At 40.6% G+C, this 20426-nt stretch overlaps 1 protein-coding gene across 6 annotated transcripts; it reads right to left on the bottom strand.

Annotated features, from left to right (window-relative positions):
- Positions 1-3877: 3877 nt before the first annotated feature.
- Positions 3878-18895, bottom strand: TRIM34 (tripartite motif containing 34). Of its 6 annotated transcripts, XM_070624205.1 has the most exons (10): positions 18657-18848; positions 18142-18290; positions 12987-13478; positions 12244-12339; positions 11398-11628; positions 9146-9168; positions 7842-7942; positions 7511-7537; positions 7063-7123; positions 3878-6137 (listed from the first exon to the last, which is right to left on the bottom strand). In XM_070624205.1, exons 3-10 carry the CDS (start codon positions 13407-13409, stop codon positions 6095-6097), a joined length of 1005 nt encoding a protein of 334 aa, XP_070480306.1. In that variant the 5' UTR covers positions 13410-13478; positions 18142-18290; positions 18657-18848; the 3' UTR covers positions 3878-6094. The 6 variants fall into 6 exon arrangements, 5 of the variants coding, with proteins under 5 accessions (XP_070480306.1, XP_070480305.1, XP_070480307.1 ...); XM_070624204.1 differs by lacking the exon at positions 18142-18290 and having other exon boundaries at positions 18657-18895; XM_070624206.1 differs by lacking the exon at positions 18142-18290 and having other exon boundaries at positions 3878-5061; positions 18657-18895.
- Between the last annotated feature and the right edge of the window lie 1531 nt (positions 18896-20426).

Here is a 20426-nt window from a genome sequence, read left to right as displayed (position 1 = left end):
TGATTTCTCTCAGCTGCAAACCTGATGCTTCTTAGGAAAGTCCCAAGATATCAACCAAGGATATGGGGTCAGTTCAGAGATTCAAAGGGAGAGGAGTACAAGGATGGATATTGATCTGTGGAAGGATTGGGAATGGAAGAAGTATTGGACAGAGAAGACGTCTTTGAAAAAGATAGCTCTTTTTTTTCAAACATTGCAATCAATACTGCTAGTGCTGTGCTTGTCCACAACACAGTTATCCACTGAGCTCTCCAATCCTGCCCGGTTTCAATCATATAACATAACTAAAAAGACATCTATCCTTAATATCTCTGCATTAACCGCCATATTGCATACCATCATTACTGAATATGCAAAGCAAGCAAAACTGAGGTTCTCTTTCCACTAATGGAGCTATTGATTCTAACAAAACATTACCTTTAACCCATAGATCAGCATTACAAACCTTGAACAAATGTAAAAAAAAAAAAAAAATGGAAACTAAATATGAAGGCACTACAGAGTGACAAAAGAGTTAGAATCTGCAATGCAATGGACACTTGGCAGAAGGAAAGAGTATTGGGGCAGTTTCCTGGTTTTATGGCTTTTCATTTGAAAGCAGATCTCAGTCAGTAGTGTATGGGACCACTAAAACTCAGCAACATACAGACTTATTGGCTTGAAGAAGAAGAATGATGTGGGGCTACCACAGCAGCTGGGAAGTGGTGGGGAATATCTGTAAAAGAGAGATGCAGAAGAAGAGATCCCAAATTGCACATTTGAACTCTCACCAAATCTCTAAACTACACGTGTGAGAGAAACGACAAGTCATAGAAGTAGGGCTAACAGAACTGAAGAGAGATTTCAGCTGCAAAATGCAGGGGAGAATTAAGAATTTGAATTCAACCAACTTAACTATCAGAAAAAAAACTAATATTTTTCAGAGAAATAAACAGAATCCAGAGTCTCTACATCTCATTCACAATTCCCCTGGAAGAATTTTAGATACAATATAAAATCATTCAACACAGAAAGAAACAAAAAAACATGGCTCCTACTCAAGAGAAAAGGAAATCAATGGGGACCCACTTCAAACAATCAAGATTTTGTATTTAATAGACAAGAACGTTGCAGCAGCTATTCTATCTAAGGTGAAAGATGTAAAAGAGGATATGCTTACAATAATGACCAAAGAAGAAACATCAAAAGACAAATAGAAATAGTGCTTTTAATTGAAATATTAAAACTAGAAACTACAATCAGTCAAAAAACCAACCCAGGCTTGGTTTAGGGGAAATTCAGATCATAAAATAAAGCCCGGGTGAACTTAAAAGTAGATTAATAAAAAAGATCATATATGAAAATAATGAACAGAACCTCAATAACCTGTTAAAAAAAATCAAGATAATAACATAGGCTTAAACCACAGGACAACTACTAAATTACTGCAATGCAAAAACTATACAAGTAGCTTAATTAAATGAGAAACAAAGAGGGAAGCCAGTTCGGTGGCATAGTGGTTAAGTTTGTGCACTCCACTTTGGTGGCCTGAGGTTCTCAGGTTTGGATCCTGGGCTTAGACATAGCACTACTGGTCAAGCCACACTGTGGCGGCATCCCACATAAAATAGAATAAGATTGGCCATAGAGGTTAGCTCAGGACCAATCTTAGTCACACGCACACACACACACAAAAACATGAGAAACAAAGGTGTAAAAAAGAACATGTTCTTTTAATTACATGTAGAAAATCATCACCCAAAATGCAATACCCATTACCCATCATTCATACTAATGATAAATGAGGAATTTTAATCTCATAAAAGGAAATAAGGAAAGGCCTACAGTTAACATCATACTTATGGTCAAATATTGAATACATTCTCTGTACGACTGGAAATATCTAAGAAACACATCAACACACACCATTCATAGTCATAGCTGAACTATATTTCCCAAAATATAAGGCAAGAAAAACAATAAAAGCATAACTATCAGAATAGAAGAAATAAAAGTCTCCAGATGACTTTGCAGATGACACAACAGTTAAAGTAGAAAATCAAAATAAATCTAGAGCAACCTACTAGAATTAGTAACTGAATTAAGCAAGGTTATAGAACTCAAGGCCCATATTGGAAACCAAATATATTTTATAATCTAGCAGTGAATAATTTGAAAATTAAACTTAAACTTCCCTTTATAATAATGTCCTAAAATAAACCACCTGAGGAGATGAACAATGCCTCATTTGCCACCCTGAGTAATTGATTATACATGTCACCTATATGGGAGGGTTCATAGCACTGGGAGGCATTGTTGAGTGGCTGTAGATATGAGATAAAAAGCAGATCTGGGATTGGAGAATATGGAGAGATTAACAGTCAGAATCAGTAGATCCCTCATCACCATCCTTGGACAAACTGGGTGGTTATTAGAATCCCATATCATTGAGCACAGATCATGTGTCTCTATTCCATTAAGGATCTCAGGTCATCAGGGTTTAGAAACATCTGGTCACCAACTAGTGATGGCTGTAGATACCACTGCCTACTCATTATTCATGATGAACCTGCAGGATGAAGCCTGCTTACTCCCTGAGATTCCATGAATCCTCTCCCCTAAATTTCCATTGTGGATACCTATCTCCCAAATTCATGGCCCAGTACAATCCTAAGGTCCCAGAAGTACAAGATGGAGCAATTGCTACTCAGAGAACTTGGATCATGAGAGAACCCACACTTGATGCCAAGTGAACTTTTTATACTGAGTCCAGAATTCCTTCTCAGGACATTTCTGAGGAAAAGCTAACTATAGGCTTCCTACTCTTGTGAGGAAAGAGCTTCATTTGGGGTTAGGAGATGCTGTTAAAAAAACGATGTCTTGGGGCCGGCCTGGTGGTGCAGCGGTTAAGTTTGCACGTTCTGCTTTGGTGGCCCAGGGTTCATAGGTTGGGATCCCAGATGTGGACATGGCACTGGTTGGCAAGCCATGCTGTGGTAGGTGTCCCACATATAAAGTAGAAGAAGACTGGCATGGATGTTCACTCAGGGCCGGTCTTCCTCAGCAAAAAGAAGAGGATTGGCAGCAGATGTTAGCTCAGGGCTAATCTTACTCAAAAAAAAAAAAAAAAAAAAAAGCATGCCTTGAAGTTTTCCCCTGTGTTTGCTAACTCAGGTACTTTTCTCTTTAACTCGTTTCACATCTTGAACTGGTTTCCTTAATGAGTTGTGGCTTCAGCCATTGTAGCAATAGGGTGACGAGAAGGCAGAAATAAAAGAGAATATAGATAAGAATTGATTTCCTCCAATGTCCATGAATGAGAGTTTGAGGGGTACATGTGTGTGTGTGGAGAGAGACTGGCTGTATCTAACCTGGAATGGAGAACTGAAGAATTTCTGTGAAACAGGGACCAGAGCAGACACTGTTTGGCCAAGTAGCCTGTTATTTCTATTTCTCTCAGCTCATAAGTAGATTGGGAAAGAGTTGGAAATAAAAATGTTAATGACATTGGGACAACACTACATGCTGCAGGAACCCTCAGTGCTGCAGCATCTGCCCTGCTGTCTCACTGCAGGAGGAGAATGGGCTTAGTAATTCATTCCTGAGGACTGCTGTAGCCTTTCAGCTCACTGGAAACGGTGAGGCTGACCAGAAAAGGAAACATGGAGGTACACCATTGTTGAGGGAGCCCACGACCAAAGTCCTAACCTTTCCTCTATCACTGTAGTCATAAACGGAACCAGCATGGAGATGGGTCTGGGCAAACAGAGAAAACATTTTCCATTGAGAGAGAATTACTGTGGAAATAGAAAAGAATGGCAAATCAACTTATGCCTAGCATATATATTTAGATTAAAGAGACTATTCCAGTATTTAAAATAAAAACAGACGAAGTAGCTTTGAAGAAGGTAAAATTTTATTTTACAATGAAGAAATATTTATTATGTGCACAATACAGTATTGTTAAATACAGTCGTGCACTACATAATGTTTCAGTCAAGGATGGACCGCATATACAACAGTGGTCCCTTAAGATTAGTATCATATAGCGTAGGTGTGTAGTAGGCTATACCATCTAGGGTTGTGCAAGTACACTCTGTGATATTCACACAAAGATGAAATCGCTTAACAACCCATTTCTCAGAACATATCCCTGTCCTTAAGCAAGGCATGTCTGTATAGGCAGAATGTTGTACAGTAGATCTCGAGAACTTACTAAAATTGCATAACTGAAACTTTACATTTATTGAATAGCAACACCTTAAAAATTTGTTGAGAGGTTAGATCTCATGTTAAATGTCCTTACCACAATTAAAAAAAGACTGATTGATATCAGACTATTATATAGCAAAGTCAAAAACAATGTGTAGAGGAAAAAAATATTTTGCACTCAGATACCTATCTGTAAGTTGAAATAAAGATAGTTGATTTAAAAAAAGAAATATGTATTATGCAAAAAGATGAAATTAAGAAATGATTTGTGATTCTTTAATCAAGTTTTTCTGTATCAAAGCAAAGCAAAGGTACTAATATTTAAAGTAGACTAATAGTCATTCTTAACATTAATTATTTCAAAAAACAGAGAAAGTTCAACACCAGTCTGGATTAGCACTTACGTGCTAGGAAATGAGGAAGACACACAAACATTTTATTATTTATTTCCCACAGTAACTCTTATAAGTCTTAGTATATTTATTTCTGATGATGAACTTAATCCAATTAAATTAAATTTAGTAAAGGTCAGTAATTAGCAACATCACTGTGATAATGAAATTCTATCTGATTTCAATGTCCAGGCTATCAAACATCCACAGTCTTTACCCTCTACATCATGTCACCTGCAAGAGCATCCTGGTCATGAAGTAGCTCAACTTGGTTTTAGCCATTACCATGACCTTCTCCTGCTTCATTAATGGCTACATGGATTGAGTATATCAACGTCTATCTTGTGGCACCCAAGATTTTCCCATGATGCTCCCAGCTCCTTCTGCAGGTCAGCATCCCGTGGGTTCTCCTTCCTACCCCACACCAAGGGAATTTGGCTGCTACCTTTTCTTTGGGTGTGTACTGCAGAGAGGGCACCTGCGTTGGAGAAACCCAGGCCTAGTTTTAATCCTACCTCCTCCACTCATCAGCCGGGGACATTCGGGAATATCTCATAACTTTACATATTCTTTTAACTGCCTGATAGGAATGCCTTCTTCATATGATATGTTTGAAGAATAACTGACATAACAATCCCCTACATATATGTATTTATACACATAATTATATAGATATGTGTGTGTGTTTATGCATATGCATGCTTAAGCATGACTGTGTATTGATATACCATTTCCAGACCAAGTTATTTCTTTTTCATTCCACTGGGACAAATTATCACCCACCTATATCTTGATGTAGACTCTAGGCAGTAGCCCATCCTAGTTTATAAGACACAGTCCTCTAAGAAAGTTTGTACCTTTATTATCCTGGGTAAGTCTATTCCTCATCCTGAATTTGAAACTGAGTAAAAAAGCAAAGCAAAGCAAAGTGGGTAAGACTTTATATATGGTGTATACTCAATCTTTTTACCACAAGGAAAAGGCCTGAATACTGAAAGCCTGTCCCTTATAAGAATAGCTGTGCCTAGAGGTGGCTTCCTCTGCTGGAAAGATTTTGGAAACTCATACTTTTGCAGTTTTCTGACCCATTCCCAATAAAAGGCCTTAAGCTTTAGTATAAAAAGTTCTATAGAATAAGACTGGAACAGGAGTGGCCTTAACAGTGGCGTTTGGGAACTTGAAAAATGAGACCAGTAGAATCAATTATTTTTCCTCTGAAGGACACAGGACCTTGTACAGCTATTGCACAGGACATTGACACAGCTTATACTTTTCAGTAATCATGAGAGAAAATATTTATTATATTGTATAGAACACTTAAGTCGTTGTTTTATGTTCAGTAACACTTAGTTCTACACAACAATCTAACAGGTACAGTTTTAAATCTTAATTTGTATTTTAGAAAAAGAAACCCAGAATTTATTTATCATTACATATCTTATAAAAGAAGAGACAGGATTTGAAGATAAACACTCTGTATATAAAATCTTCACTCTGGGTATATGCATGGCTTATGTTTTCCTTTCCTTGATCCTCTGATGAACCTGGTGTATTCTGAGCAACAAAGAAACATACACGCGAAGACACCTTACTTGTGGGTGGTGGGTGGAGGGTGATTACGGACTGTCCCAGATAACATGCATGGTGGCAGACAGGCTTTGCTATGTCTCTTCAGATCAAAGATAAAGGAAAATATGGAGATATGGGAGAGCAACCATGTTATATCAAGACTGCACTGCCTTTAGGAGGGATTAGACATCTTTCTTTGAGAATACAAAAAAAGGTAAATGGCAAATAAGCATTTCTCCTAACTTAAACCAAATACAGCGTGCATCCCAAAGATCAGTAAAATTTTTAAAGTGAAAAAGGAGACAACAAGGAAGAGATGATGTGAATGGTGCAGATGAGCTCAGGGATAGAGATGAAACCCAGAACAAGGGGCACTACAAGAAGTGGGTGAGGGAAACAGAACGTTCACGAGCTCGGTGGGCACAGTGTCATGGGAGCTGGACAGTTCCAAGGATTGAAATACGGATAAGCAGTCCGGGAAAAGCGACATTTAGAGAACTTGTAGATGAGTGACCCATGGTTTGTGACATTGAAAAATGAGACAGTGCCTCCTTCACAGTCTAGGAAAACCCCAACATGATGGGGAGGAACAGTCACAGAAAGAGTTAAGACATGGGGATCAGAGGTGGAAGAGTCCTCAAAGGCATTGTACTCTGATTCTTTCTGTAACCCTATAACCCAGTAGCCATACTGAGGTCTGTATCTGGAGTAAACATTTGGATGATTTGTGCCTCGCCTAACATCATACTTTATATTATGGGAACGTGTTCTACAGTATACCCCCAGGATCCAGGCATTTTTCTTGGACACATCTATTTCCCAGTAATGTTTCCCTGAAGAGAAATATCGGGAGCCCAAGATACCATAATTATAATACTCAACAGGCCAAATTGGCACAGATGTCACTTGCCTCTGATCTTCTGAAAGTATAAGATTCAAATTTAGGTTGACTGGATTCAGTGTGATATCCACTGCAGAAAAAAAATTATAAAATCAGATGACAAATATGCAGTAGGTGTATCTGGTGACATTGTGAGGAGGAAATTTGGGAAGTGATTACGAAAAACATGTATTGATGGATTGAAGAAGAGGGTAAAACATTGGAGAAATGTATTATACATATATATTTTTATATATACATATGTGTGTATATACACACATATATGTATGTATGTACACATATGTATATACATATATGCATGTAATGTATATATAATATATATATGTACACACACACAAATATATATGGAGGTAATGAGATGAGAACACATGAGACTAATATTATGGGATCTGAGACCACAAACTTCTGAAAAGGAATCAGAACACAGTGATTCGAAGACCCAATAACTTCTTCTTACCCCAGTAGCACTGGACATGTGTTAGCTCTGAAATGATAAAACATTCAATGATGTTGATTAGATGCAAGTGATTAAGCACTGATACCTATCTCTTCTCCAGAGTAAAGGCAGGGGAGGGGAGTACTGTGAGGCTACGAACTGATGAATGAGAGGATAAACCAGATACATAGCCATACTTTCTTAGATACAAGCCTATCTTCTTCAATAATATCCCTTCTTCTCTGAATACCATCCTCCTTTCTATCCTCTCTTTGAAACTATACGAGCTCTCCAATTTATTCCCTAAAACCACAAGAATCCTCACCCATGATCCTGCCCTTGCTCTCCTCACCTCTAAACATGTGCAGCATTCCACTCAGATCTGGAGCACGGAATACACTCTTCAGTGTCTTGGAAATCGTTTTTGGCTTCTTCAGCTTCCAGATCTCACTCCTAGGAATGACAAAAAATGTTAACCCTGCATCTCTTACCTTCTGTCCCTCCAATACCACTGCCTTTCTCTCCTTCCATGCCATTGATGCACTTGAACTCTCTTCCCTGAGAAGCCTGAGGAGGGGAGAAGGGAGAGTGCTGACACTGGAGCCAGAAGAAATGTGCTCAGTCTACCTTCCTCTGTGTGACCTTGGGAAGGTCTTCACCTCAAAGAAACAGTTTCCTCTTCTAAAAATGGAGTAATTAATCCTTCCCTTGATATCTCAAAGAAATAATACAAAATTAGATGAAAGAATGCATAAGAAAAGACTTTGCTGCCTCTAAAAAAGGTATGTAATATTTGGAAAAGCCATCATAGTGGATCTCCCGGGGAGGGGCCACAGTCATGTGTTCCCAGGCAGATCAATAGTGAGGCTACAGATCCTGCCTATGATGTGGGTCTCTTTTTGGAGAGCCTGTGATCTTGTGTCCTAGTCAAATCCTGAACTCCAGTGGTGTGGCCTACAAACAACATTTGAGATCCCCAATGTTCTGGAAAAGAGTTAAAATCACTTGGCAAAGGAGGAGATATGACGACCCAACTAAAAATGTTTAGATTTTCATGTGTTTGTGAGGAACTTGATGCTGCCAGATGGTTTGGCAACTTTAGACACACGGCTTACGCTTTCCCATATAAGCTTCTAAGGTGTGTGAACAAGAAGAGATTAATTATTGGCACTAGAGTCAAAGCTACTAACCCTGAGGTTCAGAGAACCTTGTAGAATGACCTTGTCTCTTCCATTTCCATGTAAGCAAAGAAAATATAAAATAGTTGCCACCATAGCCTATTTAGGGCTTGATGAAGCCCTCCATGTAATAAGATAAGTACTTATGAAATACAGGAACCCAGAGCAAGGACAATTGGTGAGTAAAATGAGTGAAGTCACAGGAGTCTGAAAATGAAATTCCTGATCCCTATTATCCACACTGGGCCCATAACTCTGAGAGCTCCAACCACCAAATTCACTACCATAGAATCTGGTCCAATCTCAAAAGACACGGAACACTTAAATCCTCCTCTATGACTAGCAATTTAAAATAACACTACATCCAAATTTCCCTGCTTTGGGAGATTCTTCATTCTGGTTGACTACCAGATAACTCTCATGGCTACAAACCTTTCTTGACAGCACAAAAGCACCACTCTTGGTAACCCATACGCACCATTTCATGATTCCACTCACGTCCTAGGAAGAAGAGAGAAAACATGAGCAAAGGAGTATAAGGATTAGAGGAGGCTTGATGAAAGAAAGAATAGAAAAACAATGGAGAAAATCAGAGAAATCAAAAGTGAACAATTTGAAAATATCAACGAAACTGACAAAACTTTAGTTAGACATACCAGGGAAAAAAGAGAGAGGAGGCACATTACTAAAATCAGGAATGACAGAGAAGACGTTATCACTGACTTTCACAAAGATTAAAACATTACAAAGTCTATGAACAATTGTATGCCAACAAAGCAGATAATCTAGATAAAATGGACAAATTCTTAGAAACACAGGAACTACCAATACTGATTGAAGAAGAACTAGAGGGCCCGGCCTGGTGGCGCAGTGGTTAAGTGTGCTCGTTCTGCTTCAGTGGTCTGGGATTCGTCAGTTCGGATCCCAGGGTGTGGACATTGCACCGCTTGGCAAGCCATGCTGTAGTAGGTGTCCAACATATAAAGTGGAGGAAGATGGGCACGGATGTTAGCTCAGGGCCAGTCTTCCTCAGCAAAAAGAGGAGGATTGACAGCAGATGTTAGCTCAGGGATGATCTTCCTCAAAAAAAAAAAAAAATCTAAAAAAACAAAAAGAAGAACTAGAAAATCTGAATAGACCTAAAGCATATAGTGATTGGACTGGAAATCAAAAACTCCCTGCAGAGAAAAGTCCAGGCCCAGATGGTTTCACTGGTGAATTCTTCAAAAGGTTCAAAGAAGAAATAACACAAATAGTTCACAAATTCTTCCAAAAAACAGAAAAGGAGGGAACACGTCCCAATTTGTTCTATGAGGCCAGTACTATTCTGGTTCTAAAGCCAGACGGAGACACCACATTTAAGTAAACTACAGACCGCGGTCCCTCATGAATACAAACACAAATTTCATCAACAAAACACTAGAAAATTGAAGCCAACAAAGTATAAAAGATTATACACCATGGTCAAGTGGAATTTATCACAGAAATGCAAGGTTGGATTAACATAAGAAAAACAGTCAATATACTATATCATATTAATAGAATAAAAGATAAAAATCACATGATGATTCCAATAGAGACAGAAAAAAAATCATTTGACAAAATTCAACATCCCTTCATGATAAAAACAAAAAAGGAAAAATAACAACAAACTTGGAACAGAGAGAAGCTTCCTCGGCCTGATAAAAGGCATCTATGGAAAACCTCTAGCTAACATCATACTTAATGGTGAAAAAACTGAAGGCTTTTTCCATAGGATCCCTAAGATCAGGAACAAGACAAGAATGTCTGTTCTCACTACTTCTATTCAAAATAGAATTAGAGGTTCTTGTCAGGGCAGTTAGGTAAGGAAAATAAATACAAGCATCTCTATTGGAAAGAAAAACTATCTCTATTTGCCGAATATATGATCTTATATAGAGAAAAGATCTGCTCTATACACTGTCTATAGGTGACCGCTTCCATTTTTTAAATTTTACCTCACATGCAGACAGTGCTGATTCCAGACTTCACATAATCTAATTATTGTCTATTGTCTGCATTTATGCATCCAGGATGATACATTACACAAAGAAGAGGAAACAGGTACCAGCAACCCAGAATATGTAAATACAAACTACTATTTACCAACCACATTGTTCCCTCCCCTATGCCCACTTGCCACGAATGGTACTGATATTCACTCAGTCCCTGTTCCAAACACTTAAACCTCTTACCAAGCTAGTCCATTCTACATCTTTAACTTCCTTTGGCCTAGTGCATTTTCACATCATCACCACCATGGATTTACTTGTGTTGAAAAATACTTACCAATATATTTGGCCTTACTCTTAAATGTCACCAACTAGGTTTACAACCAAAGGAATATTTTTGCTCTCCATATTATTATAGTTTGGTTGTACATGACAAAGAAGCCAATGAAAATTGCCTTACCTAAAAAAGAGGATTGTGGCCAGAGAAATATTACTTTAGTCAAAAATGGACTGGAAGCTCAAATCCTGTCACCCATCTGGCCTTTCCGTGTTTCTATTCTCTTTTCTTCCTTATCTGTTGACTTTATTCTCAGAGCTTAATTGATAGAAACTTGAATCTCCTGGCAAATAAGGCAAATAAGGGCTCTACAGGGCCAAAGGAACCTCTTAGTCTCAACACCAGGATTAAAGCTCGAGGATACAGAAGAGAAAATAACTTAGATTGTGTTTCAAGAACCTCAGATTGAGCGGTTCTTACCTGCAGCAGCTGCGTAGTTGACCATTCACTGCGACGCTCCAGATCTGAGATGAGCTCTTTCACCAACTGGTTCTGCTGAACCAGCTCATCCTCAGCCTCGGCCAAGGTATCCAGTGTCTTCTTCTCCTCTTCCTCCAGTTTGTTCAGTTCTCTCTGCTCCTCACTGTCCAGGATGCTTCTAAGCTGATTAAATTCTGTTTGTATCCTTTGTTTCTCAGTCTGTATATGATACTGTGAGATTGGACAAGAGAAAGTCTATCAGCTTGAGAACCTACTGTGCAAGAGATTAGGAGCCAGGAACCGAAATATTTTTTCAAAGAGTTTTAACCGTGAGGGGAGTAGAGGCAGGGGGACAATTTTTGAAACAGCTGCTTTTCTCCTACTATTTGCCTTTCAGTATATTCCAAAACAGGCCTCACACTGTCTTATTTATGCCAACTCTGGGACAAAATATAAAACCTGAGTGAGATTTACATTGTAGACAGATGTCCTGAACATTCATGCCTCCATGCATTACTACAATCCCAAGTTTGAACCTGGAGGAAAATCTTGGTCTTTTGCCTGGTGTCTTCACTGGAAGTACCAGAGCCTCACTGAAAAGAAGAAGAAAAGACAGAATTCTCCAGCTTTCCTCATCATAGAGTCTGTCTTTATGCTCAATTCCAAATATCTGTGTGTACTTGTAACAAAACCACTCTTCAGCCTTCACCCCCAACAGAGACAGGAGAGAGAAATCAAAGGGCTTCATTCAAGAGGACAAAGAACCAGGGGCTCCCTTGTGATTTGGACTGAAGGTCCTGCCAAGATTCCTGTCTCAGAAATCCCTCAGGAAGAGTCTCTTCCTACCTTCCAGGAAGTTCTCTTTTCTCTAACATCAGCTTCCAACTTCTCAGCTTCCTGCTGCTCCTTCCTCAGCCTCTCCAGAGCTGCCTGGAGCTTCTCCTATGAGAGAGAAATCACATCAGAGTCAAGCTATGGGCTTTCTCAGTACCTGGATAGACCATAAATGGGGAAGAAATCAGGCTGATCTCAGAAGAAACTAGTTTATAGAAATTGTGATTAGAATCTGATGGTTAGAATCTGTGACATGAGAGAAAATCTCATGAGGTGAATGTGTTCTTTATTCCTGGGTGAAGTCATCATCCCCTCATCAAGATTAGCCTTATTCTCTATTTTCTTAGAGTAAGTATCAACTCTGCTGTAGCAAGGGAAGTGTTATCCTCTTACTGACATTCTTTCCACACCCAACCCACAATGTTGAACATCAACTATCCTGCTGAGAGCAGCAGTGGAAGCTAACCTTGCGAGAGGAATTCCCCATTCATACAACAAAAGAGAAAAAAGGAAAACCTCTCACCCTTGGCCAAGAGTCTAGGCTGTAAACTCTAGACTCATCTTTTGTGTAAATGAAAGGAATACCTAGAAGTGTCCTTCAGGCATTAGAAGCTGAGCCTAGGGTATGAGACATACATGGAGGGAGATTACAGGGCTCAGTACTATGGTGCCAAGGTGAGTAAAAAAGGATGAAAAGGTGAGATTTCCCACCAAGTATCATCTTCTGCTCTTTCTCCCTCCATCCTGGGCCCTACCTGACATTCCTTGACTGCCTCCTCCATGAGGGATGTGTGGTGACCTCGGTGTTCCTGAGACCGTTCACAAAGCCAACAAATGACCTTTCTATCCTCCTTACAGAAGAGCAGGAGTTTCTCTTCATGGTGCACACAGAGATTTCTCTTCTGCTCTTCCTCTGGGCTCAACTTGACCTCTCTGAGTCTCTCTACTATCTTGGCCAGATGCTGATTTGGCCATAGGTTTCCAAGTGAGTATCTGATACCACACACAGGACAGCCGTTTTCCCCTCGTGGGCTGATTTCTGCTTCCTTGTTGTTGGCAGTGATACAGGTTTGGCAGAAGCTGTGGCCACAGCCTAGACTCAAGGATTCTGTCAAAAGCTCCAGGCAGACAGAGCAGGTCTCCTCTTCCTGTTTGTTCGTCAGGATTTTTAAAGCCATAGTAAGGCTCTCCAGGCTTCTTCTTGTCCTAATTCCTGAGGTTCTCCTTGCTTAAAGATTCCTGGATAGCTAGGTGGATTGAAAAGAGATCGTGTAAGAATGGCATGAATAAAAGGGCTCAAATTGCACAGACATTAAGGACTGGCCAACACTGAAATGCTGAAGGACAAAAAAGAAGAAGAAGGAAACAAACCAGAAATGGAATTCAGTGGCCCGAGTAAGCCAGTAATGCCTCAGGCTTTTGCATTTTCTCTTCTTTCAGCCTGGAATGGTCCTTCCCTTGATAATTGCATGACTTCATTTTACACTTCGTTCAGCTCTCTCCTTATATGTCCTCTCACCAGAAGGGCCTAATACAACTAATTTACCTACAGCACAACCACCAATACATCATTCAACGTACATTTGCCATCTTTTTCTTATTATCACTATATAATAAATAATGTCTGTCTTTAATTATTCTACTCCTAAAATGTAACCCACACGTAGATCAGACACTTCATTTTGATTCACTGATGTGTCCCTAGTGCCCAGAACCCACAGGAACACAACGTTTGATGAATATATAAAGAATGTCTTCATTTCTCCATAGATGATTAGATTTTTTATTTAAATCAGCATTTCATCTTTTTTTCCCCCATTAACTAGCTGTTCTCTAATAGTGAACTTTGGGACCAAAGATATGGTTTCCAGGGAAGTATTTACCTCCTAATGTCCCATACAGGGTCTCCAATGCCCTCATGTTCACTCTCCAGGTACATCCACAGAAACAGCAAGGACCACAACAACGGAGTAATCTTATCACTAATAATTGTATAATCAGTTACAATTTATAAATCACTTTGACCTGTTTATTCCTCACACAAAAATCCTTGAGAAATAACAATTCCCTCAGATGTGTAAACAGAATCAAGTGACTTACAAAGAGTATTCAATCCAATAAACTGAATTGGGGTGAATAAAATGTCCTTAGGGTTCTCTTTCAGAGGTCTGGCAGTTGTGATCAACACTATCACACAGAGGTACATGTATTTGGGAAATCAAATAATTTCCCAAATAGGAGAATATGAAAAATATTCCCCTTGAATAAGCAACGATTGACTGAAAGGAGAATGATGAGAAGGGGACATAGAATGAGAAAGAGAAAAATATTTCAGGGAGAAGGAATCACATATATGAATGCCCTGTTAATGGAGAACACAGCATCTTCTACAAGCTTTAAAATGCCAGTATCGCTGGTGTGCAGAGAACTGCTAGGCCTCTGGCATTACATGAGCCTGCAGGGATCAAAGATGTGACCCTTCCTAAATGATCTAAAAGTGACAGTCAGTGTCTTTCCAAAGAGCTGGGTTCAGTGATGGGAGGTTGCAGAACCAGTTGATGGAAGAAATGGAGAGAAGCAGATGAGAGTGAGAAATAAGGTGAGATAAAAGGGACAGAATTAAAAATTCGATTGGACATGTCAGACAAAGGGTTATCATCTGGCTAAAGTTCTCTCTCCCTATAAGAAGGGTATTGGTACTACTTTCTCCTAGTACTTTTTTTAATTTTATTTTTATTGTTTTTGCAAAAGCAGACCTCAGCTTCCTTCCACAAGGGGGTTGTGACTCTTGTGATGAAATATTTTTCTGTAAAGTCATGGCAGCTATGCTCACGGTTCTTACAAGGTAATCCATCTATTGGAGCAAGACTTACCTAAGCTATGTCAGCTTCCTACATATCCACCTGGTTTTGTTCTCTTACAAATGACTAAGGGGGGTAAAGTACCTCCTATACCACTGTATGTATTCTCACTGAGAGCTCACCTGAGGTAGCCATGTCAACATTCTCTGTCTTCTGACCTGTGAGCCCCTGCTAAACTAAGTGAACCTAGTTGGTTTATGTCCTGTTGTCATATGAGTGGGAATGGCAAACCAAACCTGAAATTATTGCTGGTGGTCAGTCAAAGGGCATGTCACAGAGTAGTAGCATGGTGATGCTGACTCTTAGAACCTAGATTCAATATGGACAAGGAAACATGAAGCAAAATAAAAAAAAGGAAGATCTCAGTAGGTATGAATGCCTTGATACTTGCTCTAATGGACTGAATTGTGTCCTCCACACAGAGATGTTCATCTGTGTGAATGCGACCTTATTTGGAAACAAGGTCTTCGCAGATGTAATCAAGTTAAGATGAGGTCATATTGGAATAGAATGGGCTATAAATCCAATGAACTGTGTCCTTATAAGAAAACGAGAGGGCACAGAGACACTTAGGAAAGAAGGTCATGTGACAATGGTGGCAGAGATTGGAGTAGTGCAGCAACAAGGAAAGGAACGTCAAAGATTGCTGGAAAACACCAGAAACTAAGAGAGAGACATGGAACAGATTCTCCCTTAGAACCTCCAGAAGAAACCAAATCTACCACAGCTTTGATTTTGGATTTCTTGCCTCTTGAACTGTGAAAGAATAGGTTCCTATTGTTTTAAGCTATCCAGTTTGTGGTAATTTGTTACAACAGTCCTAGGAAACTAATATAGTTAAAAAGATTTGATAGTAAAAGAAAAGATCTGAGGTATGTAACGAACTATCAATCTTCCCCTTGCTCTGAAAAGAAAGGGTGAGGGCATGGTGAAAGCTGTATGGAGATACATTTAGACCTAGAAATCCGCCCACGTCTGTAATCATCCATAAATTGAACCTGAGGAAGAATAAGGCTGAATGTGGGCTGGTGGGTGTAATCCAGCCAATGGTAGAGATACTGAAAATGGAGATACTGAGACCAGATGCTCTTAGCCCCTGGCTGTAGTGATAATTGGTTAGGTCAGGCTCTGAAGACTGGCAAGACCAGGGTTTACATAATATGATAATGTCCACCCCTGCTTATAACTGAAGCTATGGGCCAACCATGGGTATGAGATTCTCTGTTATACTTCAGCTTGTTCAGTATCCAACACATGTTGTGATACACCAAGAGCCTACAGAGGAGAGAGGAGTGGAACATGCTTTCTACTGTGGGGCTGTGGACTTCATGTTCACAGTGGGGCTGCAGGAAGTTGATATCAAAGCAGCTTCCACCATAATGGCCACAGAAGGAGGAAGGTACAGAGTAACCAGATTCCCCAGACATGGGGAGTGACCCCACCAATGTCCAAGAGGGACCCTAAAGGCCAGCGGCAGTCTGGGAGGTAGAGAAGGGAACACAAGTAGCATCTGCCTGATAGAACTCCCACGTCATTTGGCTGCCACAGTGTCAGACAATTATATCCTACACTTGAGTCTTCTCCCAACATCTGGACTCACAATATTGCAAACTCTATGCCTCTCTTCAGGTTAGAGAGTAAAATGAAGGTGTCTCCAGGGAGCAAAGTGCAGGGAAGGATGTCCCTTGAAGTTTTCAGACAACATCCTAGACACTTCTCTTGCTTCCTGAGTCAGGAACTGCAATTGGGGAAAATAGGACCTGTTTTTGGCATCCAGAGACCTGAGGAACTCAGAAACATTGCCTCTGCCACTCCCATCCCTCTATGCTCAGAGCTCCTGCTTCAGCCACCCCTAGAGTCCAGGGTTAAATGTACTCCACACTGATGACCCTCTCCTCAAGATTTCTAGCAAAGCTTCTACCAGGTCACTGCAGATCCCCCACCCTAATTCAACTTTTAAAAAATGTTACCTCATAATGTTAGTCACCTTCTTATATACTATATCCATTATTTATTGTTTACGATCTTGCCCCAACTAGAATATAAGCTCCTACATGTATTTAACATTTATTGTATGTTGAATTGATAGTCATTGCATTTTTTCACACCAGCAGCCTGCTTTAGTTTCCATGATTTAAATTTTAAAATTAAGTAAATAAATCTACTTCATCCTATGTGTTGGGCCTTGTTCTTGACCCTGGGACGACAATCAATATCTGGCCAGAAATGGACCCTATCAGGAGTAAGGCACAGACTCACAGGGAGGCAGACACAGTGACTTCTGAAAAATGGGAGTATAGGACAGAGTGGGCATATATCAGAATGTATGCAACATCAATCAATGTGCTAATTGCTTAAAAGTGAGCTTAAGATGAGACATAGTGTCAAGTGATGGAGCAAACTTCTTAGCAAGCCCACTGAATCTTTGGGCTTCTTCTCAGCGATAATTGACTCTTATTAAATAGCTCTGAAAAAAGAAAAAGAGTCAGAAATGGAGGTAACAATCAACACAAAGGCATATCTAAGAGGAAGAATGATGAAGGGAAAGCTCTGAGGCAGGGGAGGACACTAGTACCAAGGGGCTACTGGAGTAAGAGTAAGCAGGTCTATTTAGGGAAGTGCAAGTAGATTCCTGAGACTGGGGCTCAGAAGGACACAGGATAAAAGGCAGCCTCAGGGGCTGGCCCCGTGGCCGAGTGGTTAGGTTCGCGCGCTCCGCTGCAGGCGGCCCAGTGTTTCGTTGGTTCGAATCCTGGGCACGGACATGGCACCGCTCATCTAACCACGCTGAGGCAGTGTCCCACATGCCACAACTAGAAGGAGCTACAACAAAGAATATACAACTATGTGCTGGGGGATTTGGGGGAGAATAAGGAAAAAAATAAAATCTTTGGAAAAAAAAAAAAGGCATCCTCAGAGGCAGGCAACAGTTAGATCATCTGCCCAGCTGTCTTCAGGCAGGCCAACAGCTGAGGATATGTCAGAAAGGCCACAGACAGCTCCTTGGTGGTTGCCGGGAGGGGAGTGACGGAATCAGCTTCAATATTACCTCTGCCATGCCCCCAATACTCCATTGTCTTTGATGCCCCATACTAGAAGCTTGGGCTTTCACATATTTGGAAAACAGAGACCTCTTTCACAAGGTTTTCTTCTGGGGAGGTGGAGGTGGACAGAAGAGAAGAGACTTTCTGTTCATCTCTTTAAAAGAAAGAGAGAGAGAGAGAGGATTTGGTTCAGCCTGGAGAAATAAGGTCCACTCCAGGAAACAAACAAGGCTCTACCTCCTCACACTCCATTCTTTCAAGGCCTACCCTCTCCAGACTTAAGACTGCCATCTGTCTGCACTGACAGCAGGAAACCTGCAAGCTGGCGTTTCTTCCCTTCAGAGCAAGTCTGAGCTACAAAGGAAACGCACCTAACCTCGCCTAGTAATTTCTTCCTGGAGTCTCCCATCCCTGCCTCCCACAGACTTCCCCACACACTGTCAGGCTCCAGCAGAGAAGCCTTGATTCCTGATTTAAGTGGTGAAAAAAACCAGGACAGGTATGGTCAGGATTTACTTACCAAACAGGGGCTCAGTCTGCTTGAAGTAGTTTCTCCCCAGGAGCTGGCTGAGAAGTGAAAGTGAAATTTGGGGGCTGGCAGGAAGAGGAACCCGGAAGGAGCTTCGGGGCCAAATAGGCAGCGGTCCTTGGGGCCACTGGAGAGAGAGCAATGCCTTAACCCAGTGGTTTTCATGGGGAGAAAGGAGGATTTGCCCTGAAGGGATATTTGGCAACGTCAGTGGATGAATTTGGCTGTCTAACTGGGGAGATGTTACTGCCATCTAGTGGCTAGAGGCCAGGGATATGGATAATCATTCTACAATGCAGGACAGCTCCCACAACAAAGAATTATCCAGTCCAAAATGGCATAGTGCTGAGGTTGAGAAACTGTTTTAACCCTTTCTGCTTCCTAGGCCAGCTAGACATGAAGTGTCTCCTACCACTTTCATGATTGTGCACAGGCCCTCAATTCAGCCTCCTGATTTGAATCGTCCCTTCAGATCTGATGTTCCATTTGCTCCCCAAAAGCACTGCATCACCTCCTAGGAGATGGGAGTTGGGTGGGGGAGGGATGGAGACTACTGAGAAGAGTTGGCCACAAAGGACCTGGGGAACTTTTTGGAGTGTTTGAAATTTCCTAAATCTTCATTGTGTGGTAGTTACACAGGTGTAAAACTTTGTCAACATACGAAATTGCACACTCTTTTAGGGTACATATTGGTGCTCATAACATGTATCTGAATAATGTTGATTGTAAAAGAAAATGAAGTTTTCAAACTGATTTTTATGTGAAGCTGAGGCCTCAAGTCATGAATTGGGACCTTTGGGCCCTGGACAGAAAGGGGTGCTTTGAAACTGAGGTAAGTTTGAAACCTAACAGGGAGTAACCTTAAACAGGAGAGTCTCTGTCAGATTTCACCACTGTGGGGGATCAGAATTGGCCACTCCAAAATGTGTCTCTTTAGCTTGATTAGTTTTAAGAACGAAAGACTCTGAAAGAAACTTTGAACTTCCTCCTAACTGCCTAAAAGAATTTAAGATAAAAGGCCTGTCCCCAGGACAGGCTGTCACCATAGATAACTCTGGGTATCAACGCACTGTGAGGGCCATTGCTAAGCCCATTTTTATATACCAAACATTTGCTTTTCCATCCCCATGTGAGTTGCCTTCCTCCCCTTTGAAGTCCCAAACCACTACCCCCAACATCCTCCTTTGTCTTTAGGTGAAGATGATATTTAAGCTGCAGCTCAGCCATTCTGGAGAGTTACTCGGCTTTCTTGGGTTTCTCCCATGTATACATGTTATAAGGCTTTGCTTGATTTTCTCCTGTTATTCTGTCTCATGTCAATTTAATTTGTAGGCCAGCCAGAAGACCTGGAGTGGGTAGAGAATTTGTCTTCCTCCCCTACACTACTCTTCTTGGGCACAGGATGCTCCCAGTACATTTTGTCTCTGTGAAGAGTACCCTCTGTTTTTGTGAAGAAAATAAATTGATGGATTAATTTTTTGTGTCATATTCTTCAAGGAAATCCTGTATCCTGTGCCCTTGTAGAGCATGTTATACAACAAAAAGAGCCACCTTTGAAAATCGCTTTCCAAGGTACAATTCTCCCTTCTGCCCTCCTCCATCATATGACCCATGGTTTGGGACGAAGCACAAGTCCCAAGCAGAAAGACAATTAAAACGTTGTTGAAATTTTAACAACTTTCCTGTAAAAACATCTGTATCCATCACATTTGGACATACGCTTTGGCTACTTCCAAGGAGTCAATTGTTACTTTTCCATTT

The sequence above is a fragment of the Equus przewalskii genome, chromosome 6 (assembly GCF_037783145.1).
Source record: "Equus przewalskii isolate Varuska chromosome 6, EquPr2, whole genome shotgun sequence".
NCBI lineage: Eukaryota > Metazoa > Chordata > Mammalia > Perissodactyla > Equidae > Equus > Equus przewalskii.
This window is presented reverse-complemented; position numbering and strand designations above follow the sequence as displayed.